This window comes from Pan troglodytes, chromosome 7 (assembly GCF_028858775.2).
Source record: "Pan troglodytes isolate AG18354 chromosome 7, NHGRI_mPanTro3-v2.0_pri, whole genome shotgun sequence".
Lineage (NCBI taxonomy): Eukaryota > Metazoa > Chordata > Mammalia > Primates > Hominidae > Pan > Pan troglodytes.
Window position 1 is genome coordinate 108,478,260 of NC_072405.2, and position 24,605 is coordinate 108,502,864.

A 24,605-nucleotide genomic window follows, 5' to 3' on the forward strand; every position below is an offset into this window, starting at 1 on the left:
AGTTGATAGCCAGAGTTGAATCCAGATCTGAAGTTATGAGAGTCAGTTTAATTTAGATCCTTTAATGTTGAGAGCTGGTTTATTGCTTCTGGTAATGTTTGGTTGATCATGCGTTCTCTAAGTATATAAGAAAATAAACTGTACATATTGATATTTTTATTTCTTCCTTTCCATAGTTACAACTTGCATTTATTTTTTCCTAAGCCTTACAGGCAGGAGTTAAGGTGCAGTATGAAATAGAAACTTACTTTACCTTTTTGTATCTTTGTTAACATTTCTCATGTTATTCCCTCTGTATGTCCTCCTCCAAATTATTGGATGTAGCCTATGCCTGTCCTGCCCAGCTGTCAGAACCAATTCAAATGTTATCTCTGCTGTAAAAAATGCTCTCTGATCTTCTCAGCTAGAGAAGAACAGGGCTAAACCTGAGTAATTTTGTCCCCTAGGAGACATTTTGGAATGTTTGGAGACATTTTTGGTTGTCATAACTGAGTGGGAGGATGTTAGAGGGATCTGGTGGGTAAAGGTCAGGAGGGATCTTAATGATCCTACAGTGCACAGGGCAGCCCCTACAATGAAGAATGATCTGGCCCCAAATGTCAGCAATGCTGATTCAGAAACACTTCTAAACTAAAGACTCATGACATTATGGCACACATTCTTTTCTACTTAAAAAAAAAACCTATTTATGAATCTATATTATCATGGACTATAAATTATTTGTGGACGGGGATTCTGTCTTAATTATCGTTTATCACTAATATTCAAGATTAGTCAGCAAATCCCCCTTTATATCTGCATTCTCTCATTAAATACCTTAGATTAATTTGATCATTATTCAATCATTAACTATAAAAGATGACAGATATTAGATAAAAGGATTTAAAGTTCCCTTAAGCCACTTGATAAATGAGAAAAATAATATATCTAGGACCTAATTTTTAGTTTATAAAACTCAGGTATTGGTCATTTTTTTTTCCTTTTTGAGATAGAGTCTCACTCCAGTTGCCCAGGCTGGAGTGCAGTGGTGCAATCTTGGTTCACTGCAGCCTCGTCCTCCCAGGCTCAGGTGATCCTCCTGCCTCAGCCTCCCAAGTAGCTGGGACTACAAGTGCATGCCACCACACCTGTCTATTTTTTTTTTTCCAGTAGAGACGGGGTTTTGCCATGTTGCCCAAGCTGACCTCGAACTCCTGGACTCAGGCAATCCGTCTGCCTCGGCCTCCCAAAGTGCTGGGATTATAGGCATCAGCCACTGCATCAGGCATTGGCCATTCTTATTTCTGAGTCCATACAACTTCCCCAGATGATTCTACAAACCACAATATATAAAAAAGGGTATAGAAAAATAATATGTTGGAAGAGATAGAATCCACATATGAATGCATTTAGAAAAACATTTAACCATGAAAAATTTGACAATGTTGACTAAAAACTCTGCTAGCAGAATCAAACCAAGGAGGAAAAGAAAAAGAGAAAACATTTTCAAGACATTATGCTCAAGGGAAACATGATCAGGGAAAACAAATGCTCAACATACCAACACTGGTGTCACATTTAGAGCTCAAAATTAAAAAAAAAATGATCTCCCTGGAAGAGGGTAGGCATTGTTTTATTTAAAGTGCCTAAAGTATTTGTATTCATTATCATATGTCAGCAGCAATTCAAACAGGATTTTGTCACGGAAGAAAATATGAATCTCTATAATTCTTCTCACCAATGATATGTCCAACAATAGCTGGAAAATTCAATACATAAGTGATGGCTTTGCCATACATCAGAAATGTTTCTTACAGCCAGGAAGGCTACTGTCATTTTCCATTAATAACTGTATTTCCAAATAAAATATTTAAGAACAATGGTCTGTGCTACTTTTGGGAAAAGCCAAATATAAATTTTAGTTAGTTGGTGCATCAAATTTTTTGTGGTTTTCATTTTTATGCAATACTTTCGTGTAACAATATAACAAATATATCCTTTGGAGTATAATAGTCTATTAGGTAACACAGATGTTTTCATTGAATTTTATGGTGTTCATAAAATTTTATAACAGTAATATTATTATAATAACCCATTATAAAATATACAAATGCTCAACATACCAACACTAGTGTCACATTTAGAGCTCAAATTTTAAAAAAAATATGATCTCCCTGGAAGAAGGGAGGCATTGTTTTATTTAAAGTGCCTAAAGTATTTGTATTTTAATGGGTTATTATAATAATAAAATGTTATGAAATTATAATTCAGTGCATTATAATAATATAATCCCTTCAACTGATTAATCTTATAATCATAAATTATTTTATAATAATTCATTATAATTATTAATTAATAATTTGCTATAGCAAAAATTGATCACATTTAGCAGTAGTCACAATAGAAATGGAAGTATTTTATGCGAGAAGAGATGGCAGCTCCAAGACAGAATAATGCCTGACTCTAAATGAGACTTACACCCATTTCAGTAATTTGTTTCCAGTTTTTATCGCACATATTTTTTATGGATTGTATTATTTATTTCCTGATCAAGCAATGCTACAATTACATGAATTAAATAATTACTTACCGAGTAAGTCTGAGGCTCTCAAATTGTCTTTCAGAAATGTAACAGAAATAATGGCACTACCTATAAAGAAAATGGCCATTAGTGGTAGTTCCAATATAAAAGTGTCTATTACGCAATGCCATTTGAAAGAAGTTAAGCAATTTGTGCCTTATGCCTGATGAGCTATGTCCTGATCAGAGACATTCAGCAGTTGTGGCTATAAAAATGCCTTTCTTCCCCCTGTGGCTGAGGATATGTGGAAATTGGTGTGGTTTACAATGGATGTGGCTGAGACAGTGTCTTGTATATAGTGAAGGCTTAATAAAAGTTTGCTAAAAGACAGAACAAATGAAAGAAAGAAGAAAGGCAGAAAGAGCAGGAAGGGGCAGAAAGAGCAGGAAGGGTTAGAAAGGAAGAGATAGGAAGGAAAGAAAGAAGGATGGGGCAGGGTGCAGTGGCTCATGCCTGTAAGCCTCAGCACTTTGGGAGGAGTTTGAGTCCAGGAGTTCAAGATAAGCCTGGGCAACATAGTGAAACACCCCATCTCTACTTAAAATACAAAAAATTAGTGGAGCATGGTGGCGTGGGCCTGTAGTCCCAGCTACTGGGGAGGCTGAGGTGGGTGGATTTCTTGAGCCTGGGAGGTTGAGGCTGCAGTGAGCCATGATGGCACCACTACACTGCAGCCTCAGTGACAGAAGGAGATCCTGTCTCAAAAAAAAAAAAAAAAAAAAAAAAAAGGACAGGAAGAACTTTAAATATGTGCTAAACTGAAACTCATGATTTCCCAGCATCTCCTCCTATAATTCCTGTTCCGACAATTCCTGTATCTACTTATTAACACCAGAATCCCAGGACTGCTCCTATTTCTCTTCTATTTGACGATCCACATCCAACAGGTCACTGGGTCTAAATCTATCGTCCACTCTATTTTTTTCTTTTTTTTGAGACAGGGTTTTGTGCTGTTGCCCAGGCTGGAGTGCAGTGGCAAGATCATAACTCACTGCAACATTGGACTCCTAGGCTCAAGTGATCCTCTCGAGTAGCTGGGACCACAGGCTCATGCCACCACTCCCAGCTAATTAAAAAAGTTTTTTATTTTTAGAAATGGGGTCTCACTATGTTGCCCAGGCTGGTGTCAAACTCCTGGGCTCAAGTGATCCTCCTGCCTCGACCTCCCAAAGTATTGGGATTACAGGCATAATCCACCACAACCAGCCTTATTTCACTCTTTGTTAGGTCTGTTCCCAACTCTTCATTCCTGTGATCACCAGCCCTATCCCAAGCTCAGGGCAGCTTCTCTGGCTTAGACCTTTAGCTTCCCTCTGACCTCCCATTTCCCCCTTTTCCCCTTTCCCCATACCCACCAGAGTAATCGCTCTAAAATGCAAATCTAATGTAAATCCACTGCTTTCAAACCCCTAAGTGGCTGGTCTACAGGACAAAGGCCACACTACCAAGCAGAACACTCAAAGAGCTATGATTTTGCTTCTGATGCTTTGGTCACCACATTTGTCTTTATTTGATAATCTGTAGCCCACCTTTACTGAAGTAATTATAATTCCCAGAATCCACCATGCAGTTTCATGCTTAATGGCTTTTACATGTCCAGCTCTGCCCTGTCCTTGTGACCAGCTCTAGACTCAAGTGTCACCTCTGGATTCCCCTGGGCCGAGCTGATCCCGCCACCCTTATGCTCTGATTACCCCTGTGTATAGCTTTTTCACTACACCTAAGATTTATTTGCCTGTCTTCCCCCAAAAGACCATCAGTTCCTTTTAATCTGAGATATGTCTTTTTATTCTTCTAAGATCTCCAGTGAGTAGCTGTATCTAGCACATAAAAGGTGTTCAATAAATGCTCATTGAATGAAATGAAAGAGTATGGGATCTCAGCCTTGCAGTTGTTCTCTTTCCCATTAGTGACACTACTGGACTCTCTCCCTCACAGTCGAGCCATCGTCTGCTACTGTCGCCTCAGGTACCAGGGTTAAACTGAACCTCTCTGAGTTGTCCCTGTTATGGGGTCATTTATGAGTATAGGCATGGGAAAATCCAAAATTGCAATAATACAAAAAGATACACAACATAATATATGCTGTAAATTTTTAACAAAAACTATTTGCTGGTTGTTTTTTAAAAGTAAAAGTACAGGAAAGAAAAGTTATCATAAAATAATATCATCCTGTAAAGAAAATTGCAGTTAATATATTGGTGTTTTTATTTCTCTTCAGTTGAGATCAAACTTTAATATCAAATTTCCTTTCTCAGTTTCCTCAGTTAACACATTACAATTTGCCATGTCATCAAGAATTCTTCATAGACATAATTTTAATGTTGGTATAATAATCCATTAAACTGTGGTTAAATTTGAATGTGACTATATCTGATGTTCCGGCAATTTATTGAAAACAAAATAAGTCCACACCAGAAACCCTCATGCAGGATAAGATGAGATGCTATTTGTTTCCTTTTTTTTTTCCTCTCAACTTAGCTTTTTCTCATTCTGGTTGATCTTTGTCCTTCAAAACTTTTCCTGGGCAGGTTACTTACAGGAATGGAAGTTTCACACAGAGTAAACCAGGCATGGGAAATGCTCATCAAGCATGAGTTTGAGTGTTTTGGTTTTAAAACATTAAAGCAAGATTTTCTGTAGATAAACTAATGCATGACTACATGGCTCATTAAAGTAAGAAATGAATTTGGGATAGGTATAAAAATGTATGCAAATTTTCTATTTCAGATTTGGACCAAAATAATCCAGGGAAACTAATTTCACATGGTAGAGCATGAGAAAAGGTATTAAAAACCCAAACCCCTACCCCACCCTCCAATCACAGACTTCCTGTGTAATTAAGTAAGGGATGTTTCTAAGTAGGAGATCGATTAGCAATAAAAAAATAGGTGAAGTGTCGCTACATTAACACATACCAAATGTGTTCCATTATAACAATCCTTGAAATGACCATTTCACTACAAAGGATTATAGTAAGAAGGGAAACATTGCTTACATGGAATGAGATTTTAAGGTAGTAGGAGACATAGACATAATCTACTCCAGGTTCTAAACTTGATAATTGGGAAACTGAGGTCCAAAGAATTTGTTTGTCTATTCACTGATCCATCCATTTAAAACACATTTACATTACAGCAGAGCTGGAACTGGCACTCATATTTCCTTGCTCTCAGTCCAGAGCTCTTTCTAGTACACTATACCCCATTGGCTCCCTTAAAGTAAGAAAACACATCATTTTACTTTTCTTGTTGCCAAGCCACAGTTTCATAAATACATTTACTTTCAGAAGGAGGAGGGGAAAATGTTATATGGGAAATAATTTCGTTGCTAAAAGCAAAAAGGACATGATTGGTAACAAAAAACTGGAAATACACTACTTGTATCAAATTATATCAATTGCTATAAAACAATTGTCAGAATTTTATGAAACATAAATATGCTACTCTTCCTTTCTGAAAGATAATAGAAGTCTAATGCACTTCCACATTCAGCCAATAACATTTTTTTTCTGTTTTAAGAGAACTTGAGATTTTCTACAAAATTTTTAGGTAATAGAACAAGATTTTTTAGTTTTATTTATCTAGTAAAAAAGGCAAGAAAAAAGGAACATTCTATTAAGATACATTTACTTTCAACTCATTTATCTTGCAAAATATGCTAAAATGAGAGCTGTGTTGAGCAAAAAGGCAGTATTGAGCGACAGCTAATAACATGACTTTTAAGTAGAGTAGTAAATTTTTCAAATGAGAAAAACATCAACTGAAGTACTCGCATATATGTTTGTAATCAGAGGTCTATCAAGCCCAACACTTTCTAGTAGTTGCTATCACAATAACCATTGCCTAATGAACACCTAGAAAAGGGGAAAATCTATTATACTTTTATTCCTATAGTAAAATTTAATATTCAAAAATAGAGCATTTCAAGATTAATCACTTAAAAAGCATGAAAACAGAACATAGCTGTAAATTAAACAGATTTGTACTAGTTATGGTTAAACCATAGTTATGACTGGATATTTGCTTAAGCAATCAATTGTGTGTGCATTTTTGGTTTGAGACATGTTTGGGCAGAGACTCATGAATGCTTTTCCCTCTGGCCTTCAGAAGACACGGGTCTACAGAGAGTGCTCACTGATCTTGGTGCTTTATTAAAAAGTACTTTTTCGGGGGGAAAACTGATGTAAGAAAAACCAGGAGGAAGATGCGGGCTCTCCTAAGCACACAATAGTCCTAGCAGGTTAATAAAATGTCCCTGATTCAGACAGGCTATTTTCCCAGCCAAAACTCACTGCCCATAGTCAGTGAACTGTTATTCTTGGCAGGTGGGAGATGTTTATAAAATGTGACACCCTTTCCCTACAAGCTTATCAACAAGTGATGGCGGATGGTGCTATTGCAGTTGTCCAAGAATCATCTTATCTTGGGGCTGATATATAAAATTTGCAAAAGGGGGTCTAATCTGAGCTGAGCTGTCTTCAACTCATTCTTACTTCATTATCCTTAAGGAAATGCTCTATTGGAAAGGCTGAGGCTGATTCATGAGAATGCTGGGAAGTGGAATACGGACAGGAATTAGCCAAAAAGACTTCCCTACTGTTTTGTTACTCAGAGTATCACTCCAGGTGAAAAGAAGAAGGTCCTGTTGAAGAACTGAAGTTCCACAATACTGCCTAGGTGGCCGGGTGCTGGGCTGGGATGTAGAACACCTGGGTTTGAGTGTTGCTCTGTCCAGAACCAGCTATGGAACACGGCACATGTTAATGTGCTAGCCTCGGTTTTATTTCCTCAACCGGTGAAAGGAAGCATTTGTGCTTCGTCCTTTCTAATTATTCTCCTTGCTTGAACATTTTATAAACAGTCAGTTATTAGAAATAAGAGTGCATGGACCAAGCTGTGCTCTTTGTGTTTTCCCAGGTGGCTTTGAGTATTTGAGGGAAAAGAGACAGGTCCTCTGTTTTCCAAGATGACCATGGTCTATGTGTGTAGGTATAACTGAAAACACCAAGATTTGACACAGCATCTTTTCTTTACTTAGTGATGATATGTGTGAACAGGTATACCCACCAGTATGCAAAGAAACACAACCCCAGTGGATAAATGAATGAGCAGGAACACAAGTAATTCACAAATGAGAGTAGACAAACACATAGGGGAAAGTCCAAATCATCAGTAATAAAGATAATTTAGAGCCAGGTGCTCTTTTCCACACACAATTTTAAGGCTGAGTATTGACAAGGAAGAAGTAAAGTCAGTACTCCCTCACATTGCTAGAGTCACTGTAAATTGATAGAAACTTTCTGATGAGTGATTTTACAATATCTATCAACAGCATCAAACTATTCAAATTCTTTGATTTAGTAATTCTGCATCTGTGAATCTGTCCTAAGGAAGTATTCCAAAAAATGGAGAGTCTCAAGCCTAAAGGTGTCAATTGCAAAATTATTTTTCATAGTGGAAAACTGGAATAATCTAAATGTTCAGCAATAATCAGTAGAATATTATGCAGCTAATAGAAATTATTATGGAAAATTACACAGTGATATTGATAATTTTATGCTATTATGTTAAAAGAGGTAGAAAATTATATTTATACAATGATTATGACAGGAAAATATATACACAATAACGGTGGCTGAATATTCTACTTATTAAGGGTTTGACACGGAATAATTAACTCTTTCTATCCTCCCAGCGTCTCAATGAGATAGTTGGCATTGTTATACTCATTTTACAGATAAAAAAGCTGAGGCTTGGAGAGTTTAAGTTTATTACACAATGTCACACAGTGACTCCAGAGTCAGGCACTAGACCACAATGGCCATAATGCATTAAAAAAATAAAAGGTGAAAGGTAATACACCATTGGTATACCATGGCATAAAAGGCAAAAGGTAATGTACCATTGATAATATGCCAATTTATCAAATTTCCTTTAGACACGAGGAATAAGTTTTAGTGATCTATCGCACAGCATGGTGACCCAGTTAATAGTGATACATATTTCAAAATTCCTAAAAGAGTAGATTTTAAAAGTTCTTTTTTTTGAGACAGGGTCTCCTTCTGTTGCCCAGGCTGGAGTGCAGTGGCGCAACCATGGCTCGCTGCAGCCTCGACCTCCTGAGCTCACGTGATTCTCCCACCTCAGCCTCCCAAGGAGCTGGGACTATAGGCAATACCGTGTACTAACACGCCTGGCTAGTTTATAATTTTTTTTGTAGAGACAGAGTCTCACTATGTTGCCCAGGCTGGTCTCAAACGTCTGGGCTCAATTGATTCTCCTACTTTGGCCTTCCAAAGTGCTGAGATTACAGGCGAAAGCCACTGCACCTGACAGATTTTTTTTTTTTTTTAACTGAGCCTGGCTCTGTCACCCAGGCTGGAGTGCATTGGCGATCTCAGCTCACTGCAACTTCCGCTTCCCAAGTTCAAGCGATTCTCCTGCCTCAGCCTCCTGAGTAGCTGGGGCTATAGGAGCCCACCACTATGCCCGGCTAATTTTTGTATTTTTAGTAGAGATGGGGTTTCACTATGTTGGCCAGGCTAGTTTTGAGCTCCTAACCTCGTGATCCTCCCGCCTTGGCCTCGCAAAGTGCTACGATTACAGGAGTGAGCCACCGCGCCCGGTCTTTTGCCTAAATATTCTTAACCATACAAAATGAGAAGTAGATGAGATGATAAATATGTTAATTAGCCTGATGTAATGTTTCTACAGCATATACATCTATCAAAACACCACACTGTACCCCATAAACATATAAAATTATTTGTCAATTAAAACAATTTAAAAAATTACGTTAAAAAATAAAAGAGTTTGAAAAGATAACATGCCAAAACCCAAAGGGTGGTTCTGTAGGAGTCATGGGGGGCAGGGCGGAGGAAGACAGCAGGAATACTATCCGTAAGGGGAAAGGACATGCAACCTTCTTCTAGTGTTTCCTTTGGTGCAAAATGGTACCTCCATGGAGCAGTCTAATGTATTTAATGTATCCAGTTGCCCTTGAAGCTCTAATGCTTTAAGGAAGCTTTTCAGCAGCAATTGCTGACTGCTGACTGTGGACTGCCTCCTATTGGTGAGTCATCTGTTCTTTTGGCTATTAAGTGTCACTTAGGTTGGCAATCAAAATGGAGATTCATTCTGTTCAAGGTTCATATAAGGAAACCTACACTTGGGCATTTGGATTCAGGTTTCCAGATGAAAATAGATAAAATAAAGGCCAAGCAAGTTTCCGGTGCCTTCCAAACCATGTCTAGATGTGGGGGAGGGTGCCAGTCCCAGAGTGAGGTATGTGTCTTGGTGTTGCACTTCCTCGTGCTTCTTGATTTACTTAGGAATCAACCCTCGGTTTGTCCTTCATTCACCTACTCTCTGAAATCCTTCAGTTTATGAGACTCGGTCCAAGACCAACTGTTATTATGGAAAAGTTACTTGATGCTCTAAGACCCATAGCAGGCCACGAGAGAGAAAAAGCCAACCATAAATTAACCTGACGCATGAGTATTCAGAAAAGTTGTAAATACTTGGTTTGAGGTTCTTCTGTAATAGCTACTAATGTGGATTAATAAATGAGAAGTTAAATACCAAACTTTTCTGTTAGCAATTTAGCTCAAGCGCAGATTTTTACATGTCAGTTTAGAACCCTGTGTCTGTAGAATAAGAGGTAAATGGGCATTCCCTTTTTAAATTTGTAACATTAAGACATATGTGTGCTTTTTATTTAAACTCTCTTCCCCCAAAATAATAATTTTTTATTAAAAGCTTAATGGTACAGAAGACTGTTCAATAACTGTTTCAATGTTTAGGGCATGGCTATTTTTAAATGATTTTGTTCACTTTGTTTATTTCTCTCTGTTTTTTTACCCTTTATTGTCACTTCTTAAAGACAAATCTAACCCAAAGCTAAGACAATCAATTAATTATACTTTACTCAAATGTGATTATGGATATGATATTCTTATCTGATTCAGCTGGGGAGAAAAAGAACGTTTGGTTGACAGGTTACAAACTCAAATGCCTATAAGGGCCTTTAAGGTAATCTTCTGAAGACAAAAAAAAAATGAGGGGGGTGTGGGCCACAGTAATAAGGGGGATGGGCTCTGGTGATGAAGAGGGTGGGCGTGGTGATGAGAGGTATTCTGTAATGATGAGGGGGTGGGCGTGGTGATGAGGGGTAGTCTGTAATGATGAGGGGGTGGGCTGTGGTGATGAGGGAGGTGGGCGTGGTGATGGGGGTAGGCTGTAATGATGAGAGGGTGGGCTGTGGTGATGGGGGGTGCTGGCCATGGTGGTGATGGGCTGTGGGGCCGTGGTGAACTATTCAAGATCAGTGAAAGGTGGCACTCCTGAATCAGCCTTAGCCAACTGCAAATCCAGCACTACCAAATCTGATTCTTTAGCCAAAAATTCAGTTTTGTGTGTGTGTTATTGTCCAATTTTTACCCATAGGAAATTAATTAGTATTCTTTAAAAGCATTGTTTGAGCCAGTCAAAACATGGGCCAACTCTGGTCTACAGGCAAGTTTGTGAACTCTGATCTAGCCTACAAATAAAAATTTCATCCATTTTCATTTCCTGGACATTCAATTTATTACATCATCTCTGTGATATAAAGAGAAACCAGGATGTATATTTATAATATAGGAAAGTAGAAGATAAAACACTAAGGAAAACTCTCTCTTATAAAAAGAAAATAACCCATGACATGAAAAGAACATATTTACATAATAATGCTACAAACAGAACCTCACATGTAAATATCTGGCTTGTGGTTTCTGACCACTTATAATGGCAACTTTATTGTACTGCTAAAAAGCAAACCACAAAAACACTTTCATGTCAGTCACAATCAAGCTTCAAACACGTGGACACATCGAGCGTGCTCACAGGCAGAGTCAACTCTAACCATATTGAGGTACTACTACATAATTATCATTCCCCGTTAGTTGTAGAACTTTAGGAAAAGAGGTATGTCAATTACAATTGTATTCCATGTATTCCATGGAATTAAGATTTGAATATCTGAGTATATGTCAGTTTGAAAAATGTCATCTTACAGCGGGAAAAGTTCTACCATTCATGTTGGCAGGAAGAAAAGTGTCAAGTAATTCATGTTGATTTAAAAAATTGCTATTGTCATTTACTGAAGCTAATGAAGGAACTGTCGTTCAGAGACAATTTGCGTAATTTCAAACGAGGGAACTTACCTGGATTAAGAACAATAATCCTTTCTTTTCTACATTTTTCTTGGCATGCGTTAATGTTAAAGTTGAAAAGACTCCAAAAAAGTAAAAATACTACCACTGACTAGATTAATTCTGTATTACAAATTTAATTGTGTGTTACTTCATCATTAGCAGCCTCTCTAGAAATACTCTTGTGGCATGCTGAAAAAATAAGGATGAGTGGAAAAGATGTTTCAAATAAAGTGTTTAGGCTTCAGGAATGCTTTCTGCTGAGAGTATATGAGCAGACATAGATTAAAACTTCAGAGTTTTATTTCACACATTTTATGTAGGCTGGTTTTTGGACAAACACGCAAAAGCAGATAACTCATCAAGCCACTAAGAAAAGTGATATTTTCTGCATATCTTGAACATTAAAATCAATGTCCGTGTGAAGTGACACTATCACAGGCATCCTGTGAGGTTTTAGAGTTCCGGTGACCTCATCCAGGCTGGCAGTAAGCACACTGCTCTAAGGGACAAAGAGAATTCGCAGCATCTAGGTTTGTGTAACGCTATGGGTCACTTGCTCATTGGTCTGTTTATGTTTCCTTTCATTTGTTTCTAATAAAAATCTTGGAGACCAAAGTTTCTCCTTGACATGATTTCTTTGGAATTCCAAAAGGCCTCACCAGGGCTTCCTGGCTCTGCTATGACCGTCGTCTAATGGATTACAGATACATTTCAGTTTAGGGCTTCATAACAGCACCACAGAAATACACAAAACAACATGTATTCCACATCATGAATTTTGATTTGAGCAAAAACCAGCATATTGGGGAAAATTAGAGATGGAAAAGACTTATCAGACTCATGCTCTCCTCATTTTCTCAGTGCAGTTAGCTCTCCAACCTTAATACAAATTAGCTCAGTAACAGTGCGACTACTTCTCTTAGGAACTTACTCTAGGGCCATGGAGATCTTGCTGCTATTATCTTTCCATACAAAATTTCAAGTGCTTAATTTAATATAATTTATCCCAAAGTCAATCTATTTATTACTCATTTCCATTCAGCTGGGCAATGATTGAGGTAATGAGTTTATGTGTCTCATACCTGGCATAGTGGATGCTCATTCAATATTAGTTTCTTACCTTTATTACTTTGTCTAAAGTATTGCCCGAATTTAACTTGGAAAAAGCTGATATGTTCTTGCACTCTTTTCTGGTTACTTTTAATCAATATACTCAGAGGCATAGAACTGAAAAATGTCACCGGTGCTTCCATCACATTCTATTTCTCCCTCCCTCCCTCCTTGCCCCTGCAATGATCTCCCTCCATATCCCACTTCCTTGCCGCCCCATAGACAAGTTAATTTTATACTGAGAGAAGTCTGCCATGAAGCTATTTAATTCCATGTGGCTTCAATTCTTTGGATTGTTGATAACTTCATTGTTTTTAATCATCTCTAAATGTTTAGGCATAGCATAGATCACAGTCATGGGGATAAACAGAAAAAGGAAAACATTAAATGTAAGCCCACGCTTTGGAGATGCACAAATAACTGAACTCAATCCCCAAAGGACAGGCTTATAGACCTATGAGTGTTCACAAGCATGAATATTCATGAGTCTCTTGCAATGAACTGTTTAACCACCGTGCTTCATTAGGAATTGAAATCTTTTAAGCAAGTATTTATCTCTTCCAACACCCTAGAACGGAATATCCTATCCTTGTTTTGTCAAAATTCAAATTTGAACCAATTCTGCAGGCTGCATTTTGTGATTTCCCCGTGCTGTGCTCTCCCAGGAAGGGCAAATGTCAAGCAACGAGACACACAGTCAGTCACCAGTCCCCTGGGTCTCAGTTAAATGGTGAGGAAGAACATGAAACAGGTCATTGTGAGCATGCTGAGAGGTGCCAAAGGGGAAGTGTAGGGCAGGGTCGCTGTGTGTGGTTGGGCGGGCTGTGTAAGTTTTGCAATGCAGAGAGTCTCCACATCTGAGGTGGCACCACCTGCATCTCACACCTTGTTGATTTGTGTATTTCTCAGCACAATTCTCTGACAGATGGTCCCAGAGTGTCCTGCTCTAACAAAATTAATGTATTACAATCATTTGCAGACAGACAGAAATAAAGTATTTTGAGAAAGGGCTCCCTTTTTCTAATTCACAAAACGGCACCACACAGATGAGAGGAGGGCCTGCGTAGGGTGTGAAGAGAGCAGAGAGTAAGTCTGCTTAATTACCTTAGTCTGAAAGCCAGGGAAGGCCTCTTGAGCAAGGGTTTACCTGAGACAAGAAGGATTAGCAGCAGTTTGAAATTTTATTACAAACTCCACAGAATATCTAACCTATTTCTTTGTACTGGATTTCTGGTATATTAATAGTTTCCCAGAAAACATATCCTCAAATCACAGTTGATCTGAAAGGAATCTGCCATTCGGCCTCTCTGTAGTTAATGAACAAGAGAACACAAGTGCTTTGAAGCCAGAGCAAGAAGATGGAAAACTGTATATACATCTAGCTTGCTAAGCATTTCCTCTGACAAACTCCTGTACTGGTTTTTAAAATGTATTTCGTGTTGGTAGGTTATTTGGAAATTCTTCTATTTTCCACCGTGCTTTGGTAGGGAATATGCGAAGGAGTTGAAGGGTAATTGCTACTTAATTAGATGAAAAATGAGCTGTGAGGATGCTACTTTATTGCTCTCTGTAAATTTAGCCACTGCATAGATGAGAACAATAAAAAGCCTTTCTTGAATTGGTTTCTCCATTTTAGAGAATTTAACCATCAGCCATCTTTGGAGGCATGGAAGTATGCTCCATTATAAAGAATAAGGTATTTTATTTATCTACACAATAATAATTACAAATCATAGTGACAATAGCCAGTGTTGTCATTATGTCAAATACTATCTAACCAATACCAACACTGTCCTTAGATGTTTGAGTTTACTCAGTTCTTCCGCACAATGACCTCTCATATGGGAACTACGTTCATTCCCACTTTACAGGCTAGGGATCTGAGGCATAAATTGGTTTTAATAATTTGCCTAGGGTCACAGAGCTTGCCAAATCACAGAACTGAGATTTGAACCCTGGCGGTGTGGCCCTAGAGCTCTTGACCTTTCTGCTGCCCTGGTTTATTTGGACGAGTATTGAACCTAGCCTCTAGGTGAAATTGAAAATAATTAATTAAGCTTTGTGAATTAATGGAAACACAAATTCACATCTAGAATTAACCACACTGCTAGTAAAACTAGCATTTTAGTCAGAATAGATTTTGGACGTATTATTCATTGAGAAAGACTTCCAGTGAGAAAAATAAAGTAAAATTAAAAGATGACGCAAGGATACAAAGGTTCTGACTCTCTCAAAAAGCTGGACCCAGGCCTGGGCATCCCTGTGCACTGAGATCTTTCCCCATTGTGCCGTCTTCACAGTGAAGCATAGACGGGTTATTTAGGCTGAGTCTCTAGCACAATGTGACTGCCTGTGAGCTTTGCCTTAAGAATTCCCTAAAGGGTTTTCTGCAGAACTGCTGTCCCTTGAGATGCAATCAAGGGAATCTCAGATGTGTTCAGTATGTTTTGGAGACCTGGTGTACTGCATCTGCCTCTCGAAGATTCATAGTGTGCATAGGCCTGTTTTAGGGCCCCAAGAAGCTCTACACTAATGAAACCTGTGTCGCCTTTAAAACCCCAAATTGCAGAATCCTGTTTGATTGTGGAATTCTTTGTTTCTTAGAACACCTATGAATCTACCTGTAAAACTAATGTTGGACAAATGCTGCCTGAAGCTGAGCACGTCAGTGAGGAACAGCAGGACACACAGAGAGAGGGAAAGAAAGCACAGAAGAAAGATGCTTCAAGAAAGGAAAACATGGGTAGAGGGCAAGTTGAAGTGCCTATATTGCTAACTGTGGTGCTTCTTACAAATGAGTCCTATATATGACTAGTATATGTCAGACATATGTCATATATGACATACATGTCATACATATATACATGTAAATCATATGACTGTATACTTTAATTGATATTAATATGTATTCAATTAATATATTATCTATTAATATGTAACTATATTTAATATATATTAAATGTATAACAATACTATTTAATATAATTATATTAAATATAATTAATATATTAAATATTATATATTAAAGAATCAATATAATTATATTAAATATATTAAATATAATCAATAAATTATATTTATATTATTTAATACAAATATATTAAATAGCATATATTTAATATAATTATATATAATATATAATCAAATATATTACACTCAATTAAAGTATACAAATATATATTATACTCAAAGTATACAAAAGGAGCAGAAATTTTGATTATGTGAGACAAAATAGCAAGTCTGGTATATTAGCAATCATCAGTGTAGTAAAACTAGTCCACATGTTTACCCGCACAGTCTCTCCCTGCTTCTGGAAAGGAAAAATGGAGCGCAGTGTGTTGGTGTGAACCAGACTGTCTAAGGAGAGGGAGGAAGATGGAAGACTTAAGGGACTTAACACACCTGGACTTAAGGACTAAAACTATTGTAAGTGTTCTGGATTTTAATAGTCTCTCTCTCTGTCTCCTACTCTTAGAAAAGCAACAAAAGATAGAAGAAAAATCAGAAAAGAATATGCAATTTCCCAAGCAACACTGCAATAGGTTTTATTTTTTATTAAAATTCAACGGGAGATTTGATTTCTTAAAGCTCCCAAGAAATGATACAGAAAAAAAGTTATAGGAAAGTGTGGATTTTCTGCTTCATCTGTAGACACAGACATAAGAGACATCTGGTTTATACTTTCCCTTTTCCTTCAAATTCTCTAGAGTTTCTAGAGTCTTTATAAAGAATCTCAGGGTAGCAGGGGTTTGTTCTAGGGAAAATCCTCCATCACCAGCAGTCCCTCACCCACCCACAAAGCTTTACAATGACTTAAATCCAGCTCAGGACTGCTGTGGGAATACTATTTATGAACATACATTACTGTGTGCAAAGATTGTAAAGTAGGAAATGAGTTGTGTTTGAGGCTGTAAGTTCACATCTTTGAATCACTTCAGATGGACAGAGAGGGAGGTAGCTAAAAATGTTCTGAAGCTGAAACATTAATTGGGGCTAACAGCACACAAAGAAAAATAATCTGTAGCATGAAGAAAAAGCCCATCTGTCAAGACAGTGGGCTCAGAGTTTTAAGGTGGGTGGACCAGCTCACAGGGGACTTGGGGAGAATAGGACACTCTTTCTGAGTGGAAGATTGGAAAGCTTCAGCTTTCAGGTTTTAATGAGAGCTTGGATCAAGTCTTGCCAAGGTGGGCAGACTCACAGGCAGCTTCACTGAAGGTCTAGGAAGGGTGCCACTGCTGACCCTGAAGTGCTGAAAACTGCCCCATTCTCACTTCAGGCCCCATGAGGTCTGGCTTTATCGCATTTCTGTGAAATCTCTGATCTTTACAATATTTCCCCTTTGTTTGAACCACCTGAGGTAGCACCCTTTTTCTTATACCCCACTCCCGCAAAAGGCTTCCCAGGACCAGGACACATGAGATAAATGGAGAATTTCAATACGATATGGTGCACTCACCACCAGCCTTCCCCAGTTATCTATCTAATATGCCTGGACACATTTTTCTCTGGCTATTTCATGGAAACGGCATAAAGTAAGGAAAAAAATTAAAGATCAGCATGATATACACTGTCATTATGGAGAATAAAACAACATTTTCAAGACAGCAGGAGTCTGGAGGGATCCCAAGTTCATCATATAACTAGATTTTTATCTGTTATTTCCCAGATTTTGAAAACATAAAACGTCTAAAATGTCTATGTACATGTTAGTGGTTTACTAAATAGAAAGTGAGGTTTACCCAATTTGCTTATTCTATTGGAATGTTAAAAACAGTAAATGATTACATAAATCGTGTGCCTCTTCGGAGTAGTAACAGGATGGCTCTTTTAAGTAGGCAATTTCTAGAAAGCAAAGTAAGTGTTTTTTGCTAAATATTCTATTAGACCTCATTAAAGTATTTTAAATAAAATATTTTAAATGATTGAGATAAATGACTTACAAAATAAAATTCTCTTCGAATCTACATCGTTTCAGTTTAAATGATGTTTTCTTTAAGAATATCATATAGTTGTTTAGGAGGAACATTTAAATTGGGATATGTAAACATGTGATATGCTTGATCTAGTTGTTAACAGCTAATGACTATCAAGTTGTTTCTATTTCAATGAAGTTCTAAATTCACGCAAATTTAGAAACATTCTGTTTCCATAGCAGCAGATAAAGAGTAAAACCAAAAAGATTTTATTGATTTTAACAGGGCTTAGAGAATTTGTTCTCCTTTTTAGCAATGATTTTTGCTCATTTTTTTCAGTCTTTCACATCTCATTTTTTCTTTTCTAAATGTATTTAGTAAATTACATAAAATTTCAAAGTAGATATTTGTGACATTACTGTAAAATTACACATTCTTATAGTAATGTAGACTAACCAATATTTAATTCTTAATGTCAAAGAGATACTAAACTATGAAGTCAAGACCAGGCATCAAAGACTCTAACTACAGGCATTATCAGTTTAACATATGAATAAAACATTGCATTACAAATGCTTTTAGGTAACTCATTAATGATTACAAGCACAGTATAACATCTTCTGTCGCCGTTAATTTATTAAGACTCAGGCATCAGGCTTTCACACATAGGTGTTAGAGTCACAAAATGCAAGTTTCTTCATGGTTAATGTGACAGCATGACAATGGATCGCTGAAATTAGCAGAATAATTGTTCCATGTTAACGTGATAAGAAACCAGGCAATAGACTTTCTTCTTTGGTGCATTTGTTGTTTCAGTTGTGTGTTTTTCTCCGATTATTCTGCTCTTTAAATTTCTGTTTGTCAAAATACAGAATGGCTTACCTGTAACAGACACACAGCCTAACGGAGCGATCAGAGTAATGGGAGCAAATCCATAGGCTGCAAAGTTCCCCGTCTCTCCCACGGCCATCAGCAGGACACCACCCCACCACAGCACACTCTTGAAGTATGGCCTTGGCTGCTCTTGTTGTGCCAGCTGAAGGTGAGAATATTTCTGAAAGTAAATCAGAAGACAAATAAGAAAACATTCTGAGCTATGAGGGGAATGCCACTTTTTTTCTTTTGTATTCCTTTAATTCTTTTTATAAGAACGCTAATTTATTTTTGTATTTTTTTTAAGAACGAATACATTTTTGGGGAATTATTGAAAATTATATTAGGTCATTTTCTAGCAAAGATTTGTATAAACAAATATAGTAGTTACCCCCCGATCCACGGATTCGTTTTCCGTGGTTTCAATTACCCATGGTCAGAAAATATTAGATGGAAAATTCCAGAAATAAACATTTCATACATTTTAAATTGCATGCTTTTCTGAGTAGCAGGATGAAATCTCTTGCTGTCCTGCTTGGTATGTGAATCCTCCTTTTGTCCAACGTATCCATGCTGCAGATGCTCCCTGTCCCTTGGTCATTCAGTGGCCCTCTCGGTTATCAGATCAGCTGTTGCAGTAGCACAGTGCTTGTGTTCAAGTAACCCTTATTTTACTTACTTGTTCTATTTTATTATTAGTTATTGTTGTTAATCTTTTACTGTGCCTAAGTTATAAATTAAATGTGATCATAGGTATGTATGTATAGGAAAAACATAGTATATACTGAATAGAGTTCAGTATTAGCTGTAGTTTCAGACATCCACTGGGAGTCTTGCAATGCATTCCCTGAGGATAAGAGGGAATTACCATATAACATCCTGGGAGATATTTTGATGCTCAGGTTTATTTTGATTCAAATTGTTTTAAAGACTGCACTAATTTGATTCTATTTCAAACTGATTCATGAAATGATTTAAAATTTTTTATTTAATTCATGGTTTGGTTAAAAATTCATATTTCATTCAGTTTGCAGTTTAGCAAATCAGCGATTTATTCATGTTTCTAATTCATGTTCAGTTATAGTTCCTATTTTGTATTCTACATTCTTTCCTCAAGACCATTAGTCTATAGTGGCATATTTAACAGTATTTTAAAGAAAGGGGAAAAAAACCCTATAATCTGTACTTTCATGAACTGCTTCTAAAAAGTGTCTGAATCCCATCTGGGGTGAAGGCTATGGAAGACATCAAAGTACTGCAAATCAAACCGGTGCTATTTATCCATTAGACACCGTCGGCCCCTTACCTAGGGTCTACAATACTGTCAGAGACCACTCCATCCCGCAAAATTAATTTCTTTTAAAATCAGAAGAAGAAGAGGAAAAATGAATGCACTCCAGCCTGGATTATATTTGTGTTTATACCAATGAGGTCATAAAATATATATTTTTAATAATTTTTATGGAGAAAAGAGCCACAAAGACAAAAGTGCCCAAGGCCCATGACAGTCATAATGTGTCCCTGGATCAATCTATAGTGTTAGAAAAATAAGCTTTTTTCTTACCTGAATATTTAGAGAAATACTGATCACCAAGTTTCCTAAAATAGCCAGCAAAACTCCAAAAAGGTGAATCTGTAAAAGAAAATGTTTTCCTTAAATAATACTTGTAAGATATTTACTGGAAGAAAAAAGACAAATTTAGGTGTTCATTCATTTGTTCAGTAATTCAGCTTTAGCCTAGCACCCATTTCCCAGGGTAGGTTTGGGATATTAATAGGATTTAATTAGAATTAGTTTTTCACTTTTTTCGAACACTATTTTTAAGAAATCACTTGGTCCTTTATGACTTCTCTAGATATTTTTCTGCCTCATTTACTAAAATAAATAAAATAGTTAAATAGTTATTCGGGTTTTTCCAATCAAGATGCTGCTTCTTACGTATCCTTTCTTTTTATTTTCTTTTCTCTAATATCTTTTGGAGGACTGTGATATGAAAGAAAGATCATCGGACTACAAGGTAAAGGATAAATCTGAGACACAGATTTGCTCTTTTCTAACTGGGTGACCTTTTGAGCAAGTTACTTCACTTCTCTGGCCTAAGTAAAAATGGGATATTGGGTAAGATGTTTCCAGAAATCCCTTACTTCTAAGGTTCTATGATCTCCACTGGAGATGGGCTAAATTTTCCTACTACTCCCCTGGTCAAAAACCTAAAATGATTCTCTGCAGTCTACTATATCAAACAATAAACTGCTAGACCAGCTCACCACAATTAGTCCTCACCCAGGCCTCTGTCCATGACTTACTTTTAATGTGCTTCCTCTATCTCAGGTATGTGGCACGCGCCATCCTCTAGCCAGATGTGACACTTTCTCATGCCACTGCTCTCCTAGGTCATGCAGGTATGCCTCTCACTCACTCCAACCAAACCTCGCCCTCCTGGCCTGCAGAGGTACATCTCCTTGAGACCTCCTCAGACCACCTCGGCCCACCTTGACTTTCTCAGATTCTAAATGGTAAGCCTCCCTTATTTACTCTTTTATATTATCATGTTTGCTCAAATTCTCTGAGGGAAAAGAATCAAGTCTTATGCTTCTTTCTATTGGGTCTTCTGCTTCTTTCTATTGGGTCTTCTGCATCATCTACTGCTATATAAAATTGAAGATTTAATAAACACCTGCTTGAAAAAATATATAATCGTGTAACACAAGAACTATAGATGTTAAAAGGTAAGTTCTTACACGTTGCCCAAGATGTTTATCATAGATAGCTCATGTATTATTTAACGATTTCAAAAGATGCATTTGTTGCTCCCATCTAGGTCCAAAAGTATAATATCTTCTATTAGTGTAAATTAGCAGTGATACAAAGGATCATCTCCCTCTTATTCTACAGTACATAACTTCTAGCTAGCTTCAAATTCCAAGAAGTTATTTGAATTTCAAATGAGCATTGCAACCACAAAGAACCCTTTTCAGAATGCAAAATGTCTTTGAAGTTTTAGAGCTTTATTATATGTGATTTTTGTAGCAATAAGACACCAAATTCCAGCCTGACTCAAGTATAGCATGAAATTTAGTATTTAGAAATGAAATTTAGTATTTTTTAAATGAAGTAAAAAGTGGAAAACTCATTATATAGTTGATATATAATATCCATATTCTTTAATCAGTTAAGAATTTTCTTTTCCTAATAGAGGCACTTGGTAATAATTTTGATCACTATCCCTCATGGGGAAACAATTGAGGCACAATGCAATGTACTATTTCCATGCTTGCTATTTACATCTAATGTACTTGGCATTAATCAGGAAAATGAAGACTGAGAAAAAAATTTGGCCATGAATGGATATTTATTAACATCTCCCATAATTATAAAAGTACACTGTTGAATAGAAATAACTTACTTTAAAATTCTTTAAGTCATTCACTGAGCAGTTTAAATGGCTTCAGGCTGGGTATTCAAAAATTGGTGGTAGGATTTGGCAATAATTTCTTGGATATGACACCAAAGCATAGGCATTGAAAAAAATAGATAAATTGTACTTCATCAAGATTAAAAACTTATTTTTTTTTTTGAGACAGAATCTCACTCTGGTCACCCAGGCCAGAGTGCAGTGGCATGACCTCGGCTCACTGCAGTCTCTGCCTCCTAGAGGTAGAGGTTCAAGCGATTCTCGTGCCTCAGCCTCCCCAGTAGCTGGAACCACAGGCGTGCACCACCACACCCAGCTAATTTTTGTATTTTTAGTAGAGACGGCATTTCGCCATGTTGGCCAGGCTGGTCTCGAATTCCTGACTTCAAGTGATCTGCCTGCCTCAGCTCCCAAAGTGCTGGGATTACAGGCATGAGCCACCATGCCTGGCTGAGATTAAAAACTTTTTGCATCAACACACACTATCAATAGAGTGAAAGGCAACCCATGGAATGAGAGAAAATATTTGCAAATCATATATCTGGATTGAGATCCAGAATATTTAAAGAATGCCTACAATTCAACAACAAAAACATCCTGATTAAAAAATGGGCAAAGGACTTGAATAGCTGTTTCTCCAAGAAGACACACAAATGGCCAATAAACACATGAAAAGATTCTCAGCATCACTAATCATTAGGAAAATGCAAATCAAAACCACAATGAGTCACTACTTCACATCCAGTAGGATGGCTATAATTAAAAAAAAAAAAAAGAGAAAAGAAGTGTTAGCAAAGATGGGGAGAAACTGGAACACTTGTGCATTGCTGGTGGGAATGTAAAATGCTGCAGCCACTGTGGAAAATGGTGTGGAGATTCCTCAAAATTAAACACAGGATTACCATATGGTCTAGCAATTCCACTTTTGGGTACATATCCAAAAGAACTCAAAACAGGGATTTGAACAGATATTTGTACACTTATATTCAATAATAGCAGCATTATTCATAATAGCCAAAAGGTGGAAAAAACCTGTGTCCCTCAATGGATGAATGCATAAACAACATAGAGTACATATATATAATGGAATATTATTCAGCCTTAAAAAGGAAGGAAATTTCAATATACACTACAACATGGATGAACCTTATAAACCAAAAATAAAATTCTAAGCCCCTCAACTGACTGGTGGACCCTCCCCTAGGCCAAAGGCATTCCAAAGTTAACCTGAAAAACTAATTTAGGCCATGATGGGAAGTGGGGGTTGGGACATACCTCATTATACCCTCCTTCCTTTAGAATTAGGGCACAGCTGACCAGCATTAACATTAAAACAAAGATCTGAAGACTGACAAAACAGACTTTTTATAGCAATAAGACACCAAATTCCAGCCTGACTCTAGTATAGCATCACATGACAGATAGCAGGCCCTGAAAGGAATCAAAGTATTTTACCCCTATATATTTTTTTCTTTCTTTCTTTCTTTTTTTTTTTTTTTGAGATGGAGTCTCGCTCTGTCACCAGGCTGGAATACAGTGGCATGATCTCAGCGGCTAATTTTTGTATTTTTAGTAGAGACAGGGTTTCACCATGTTGGCCAGGATGGTCTCGATCTCTTGACCTCATGATCTGCCAGCCTTGACCTACCTAAGTGCCAGGATTACAGGTGTGAGCCACCACACCCGGCCTATTTCTTTGACATATTTTGAAATGGCCCTGCAAAGCTGTCTCTTATGGGGAAAATCAACATTCTGTAGAGAATCTCCATCCTTTTCCAGGTCTATTCCCTGATCCAGGAGAGAATTTACTAAGACTCAGGCACCTTTTTAGGTCTGATGAGAGCTCTGAAGCCTGCTACCCAGAGGCTTCATCTGCATAATAGAACCATGGTCTCCACAACCCAGATATTCCTTTCTATTGATTCCAGGTCTTTAGATAATAACTCTTTCAACCAATTGCCAATCAGAAAAGCTTGAATTCACCCATGACCTGGAAGCCCCCACTTCCACTTGTTCCGCCTTTCTAGACGGAACCAATGCACATCTTATGTGTATTGATTGATGTCTTATATCTCCCTAAAATGTATAAAACCAAACTGTGGCCTGACCACTTGGGCACATGTTCTCATAATCTCCTGGAGCTGTGCCATAGGCCATTGGTCACTCATATTTGGCTCAGAATAAATCTCCTCAAATATTTTACAGAGTTTGACTACTTTTGTCTACAACCTTGAGGACATAATGCTAAGTGAAATCAGCCAATCACAAAAGAACAAATCTTGTGTGATTCCACTTACATGAGGTATCTAAGATAGTCAAATTCATGAAGATAGAAAGTAGAATGGTGGTTGCCAGAGTTGGGGGAGGGAAGAATGGGGAGTTTGTGTTTAATGGGTATAAAGCTGGGATAGATGAAAAAATTCTGGAGGTGGATATGATGACAGCTGTACATCAATGACAATGTGCTTAGTGCCACAGAAGTGTACCCTTACAAATGGCAAAATTTTATATTACTTGTATTTTATAACAATACA

The 24,605-nt window shown here is 37.3% G+C and overlaps 1 protein-coding gene and 1 long non-coding RNA gene across 5 annotated transcripts in view; one reads left to right on the forward strand and one right to left on the reverse strand.

The window, feature by feature from the left end:
• Nucleotides 1-24,605, forward strand: part of LOC107976394 (uncharacterized) — a 136,420-nt gene that overhangs the window by 57,142 nt on the left and 54,673 nt on the right. For both annotated transcript variants that reach the window (XR_010159290.1, XR_008536794.2), the window contains exons 3-7: nucleotides 15,471-15,616; nucleotides 16,164-16,292; nucleotides 18,655-18,824; nucleotides 20,638-20,673; nucleotides 20,988-21,172. This is a non-coding gene — a long non-coding RNA (uncharacterized LOC107976394). The remainder of the gene's footprint in view (nucleotides 1-15,470; nucleotides 15,617-16,163; nucleotides 16,293-18,654; nucleotides 18,825-20,637; nucleotides 20,674-20,987; nucleotides 21,173-24,605) is intronic.
• The window catches only part of NIPAL2 (NIPA like domain containing 2), a 112,035-nt gene that overhangs the window by 43,810 nt on the left and 43,620 nt on the right, over nucleotides 1-24,605 (reverse strand). For all 3 annotated transcript variants that reach the window (XM_519876.8, XM_009455694.5, XM_009455695.5), the window contains exons 2-4: nucleotides 20,220-20,288; nucleotides 18,665-18,836; nucleotides 2,570-2,629 (exon numbers count right to left, since the gene is read on the reverse strand). In XM_519876.8, the coding sequence (XP_519876.2) occupies nucleotides 2,570-2,629; nucleotides 18,665-18,836; nucleotides 20,220-20,288 (301 nt within the window). The remainder of the gene's footprint in view (nucleotides 1-2,569; nucleotides 2,630-18,664; nucleotides 18,837-20,219; nucleotides 20,289-24,605) is intronic.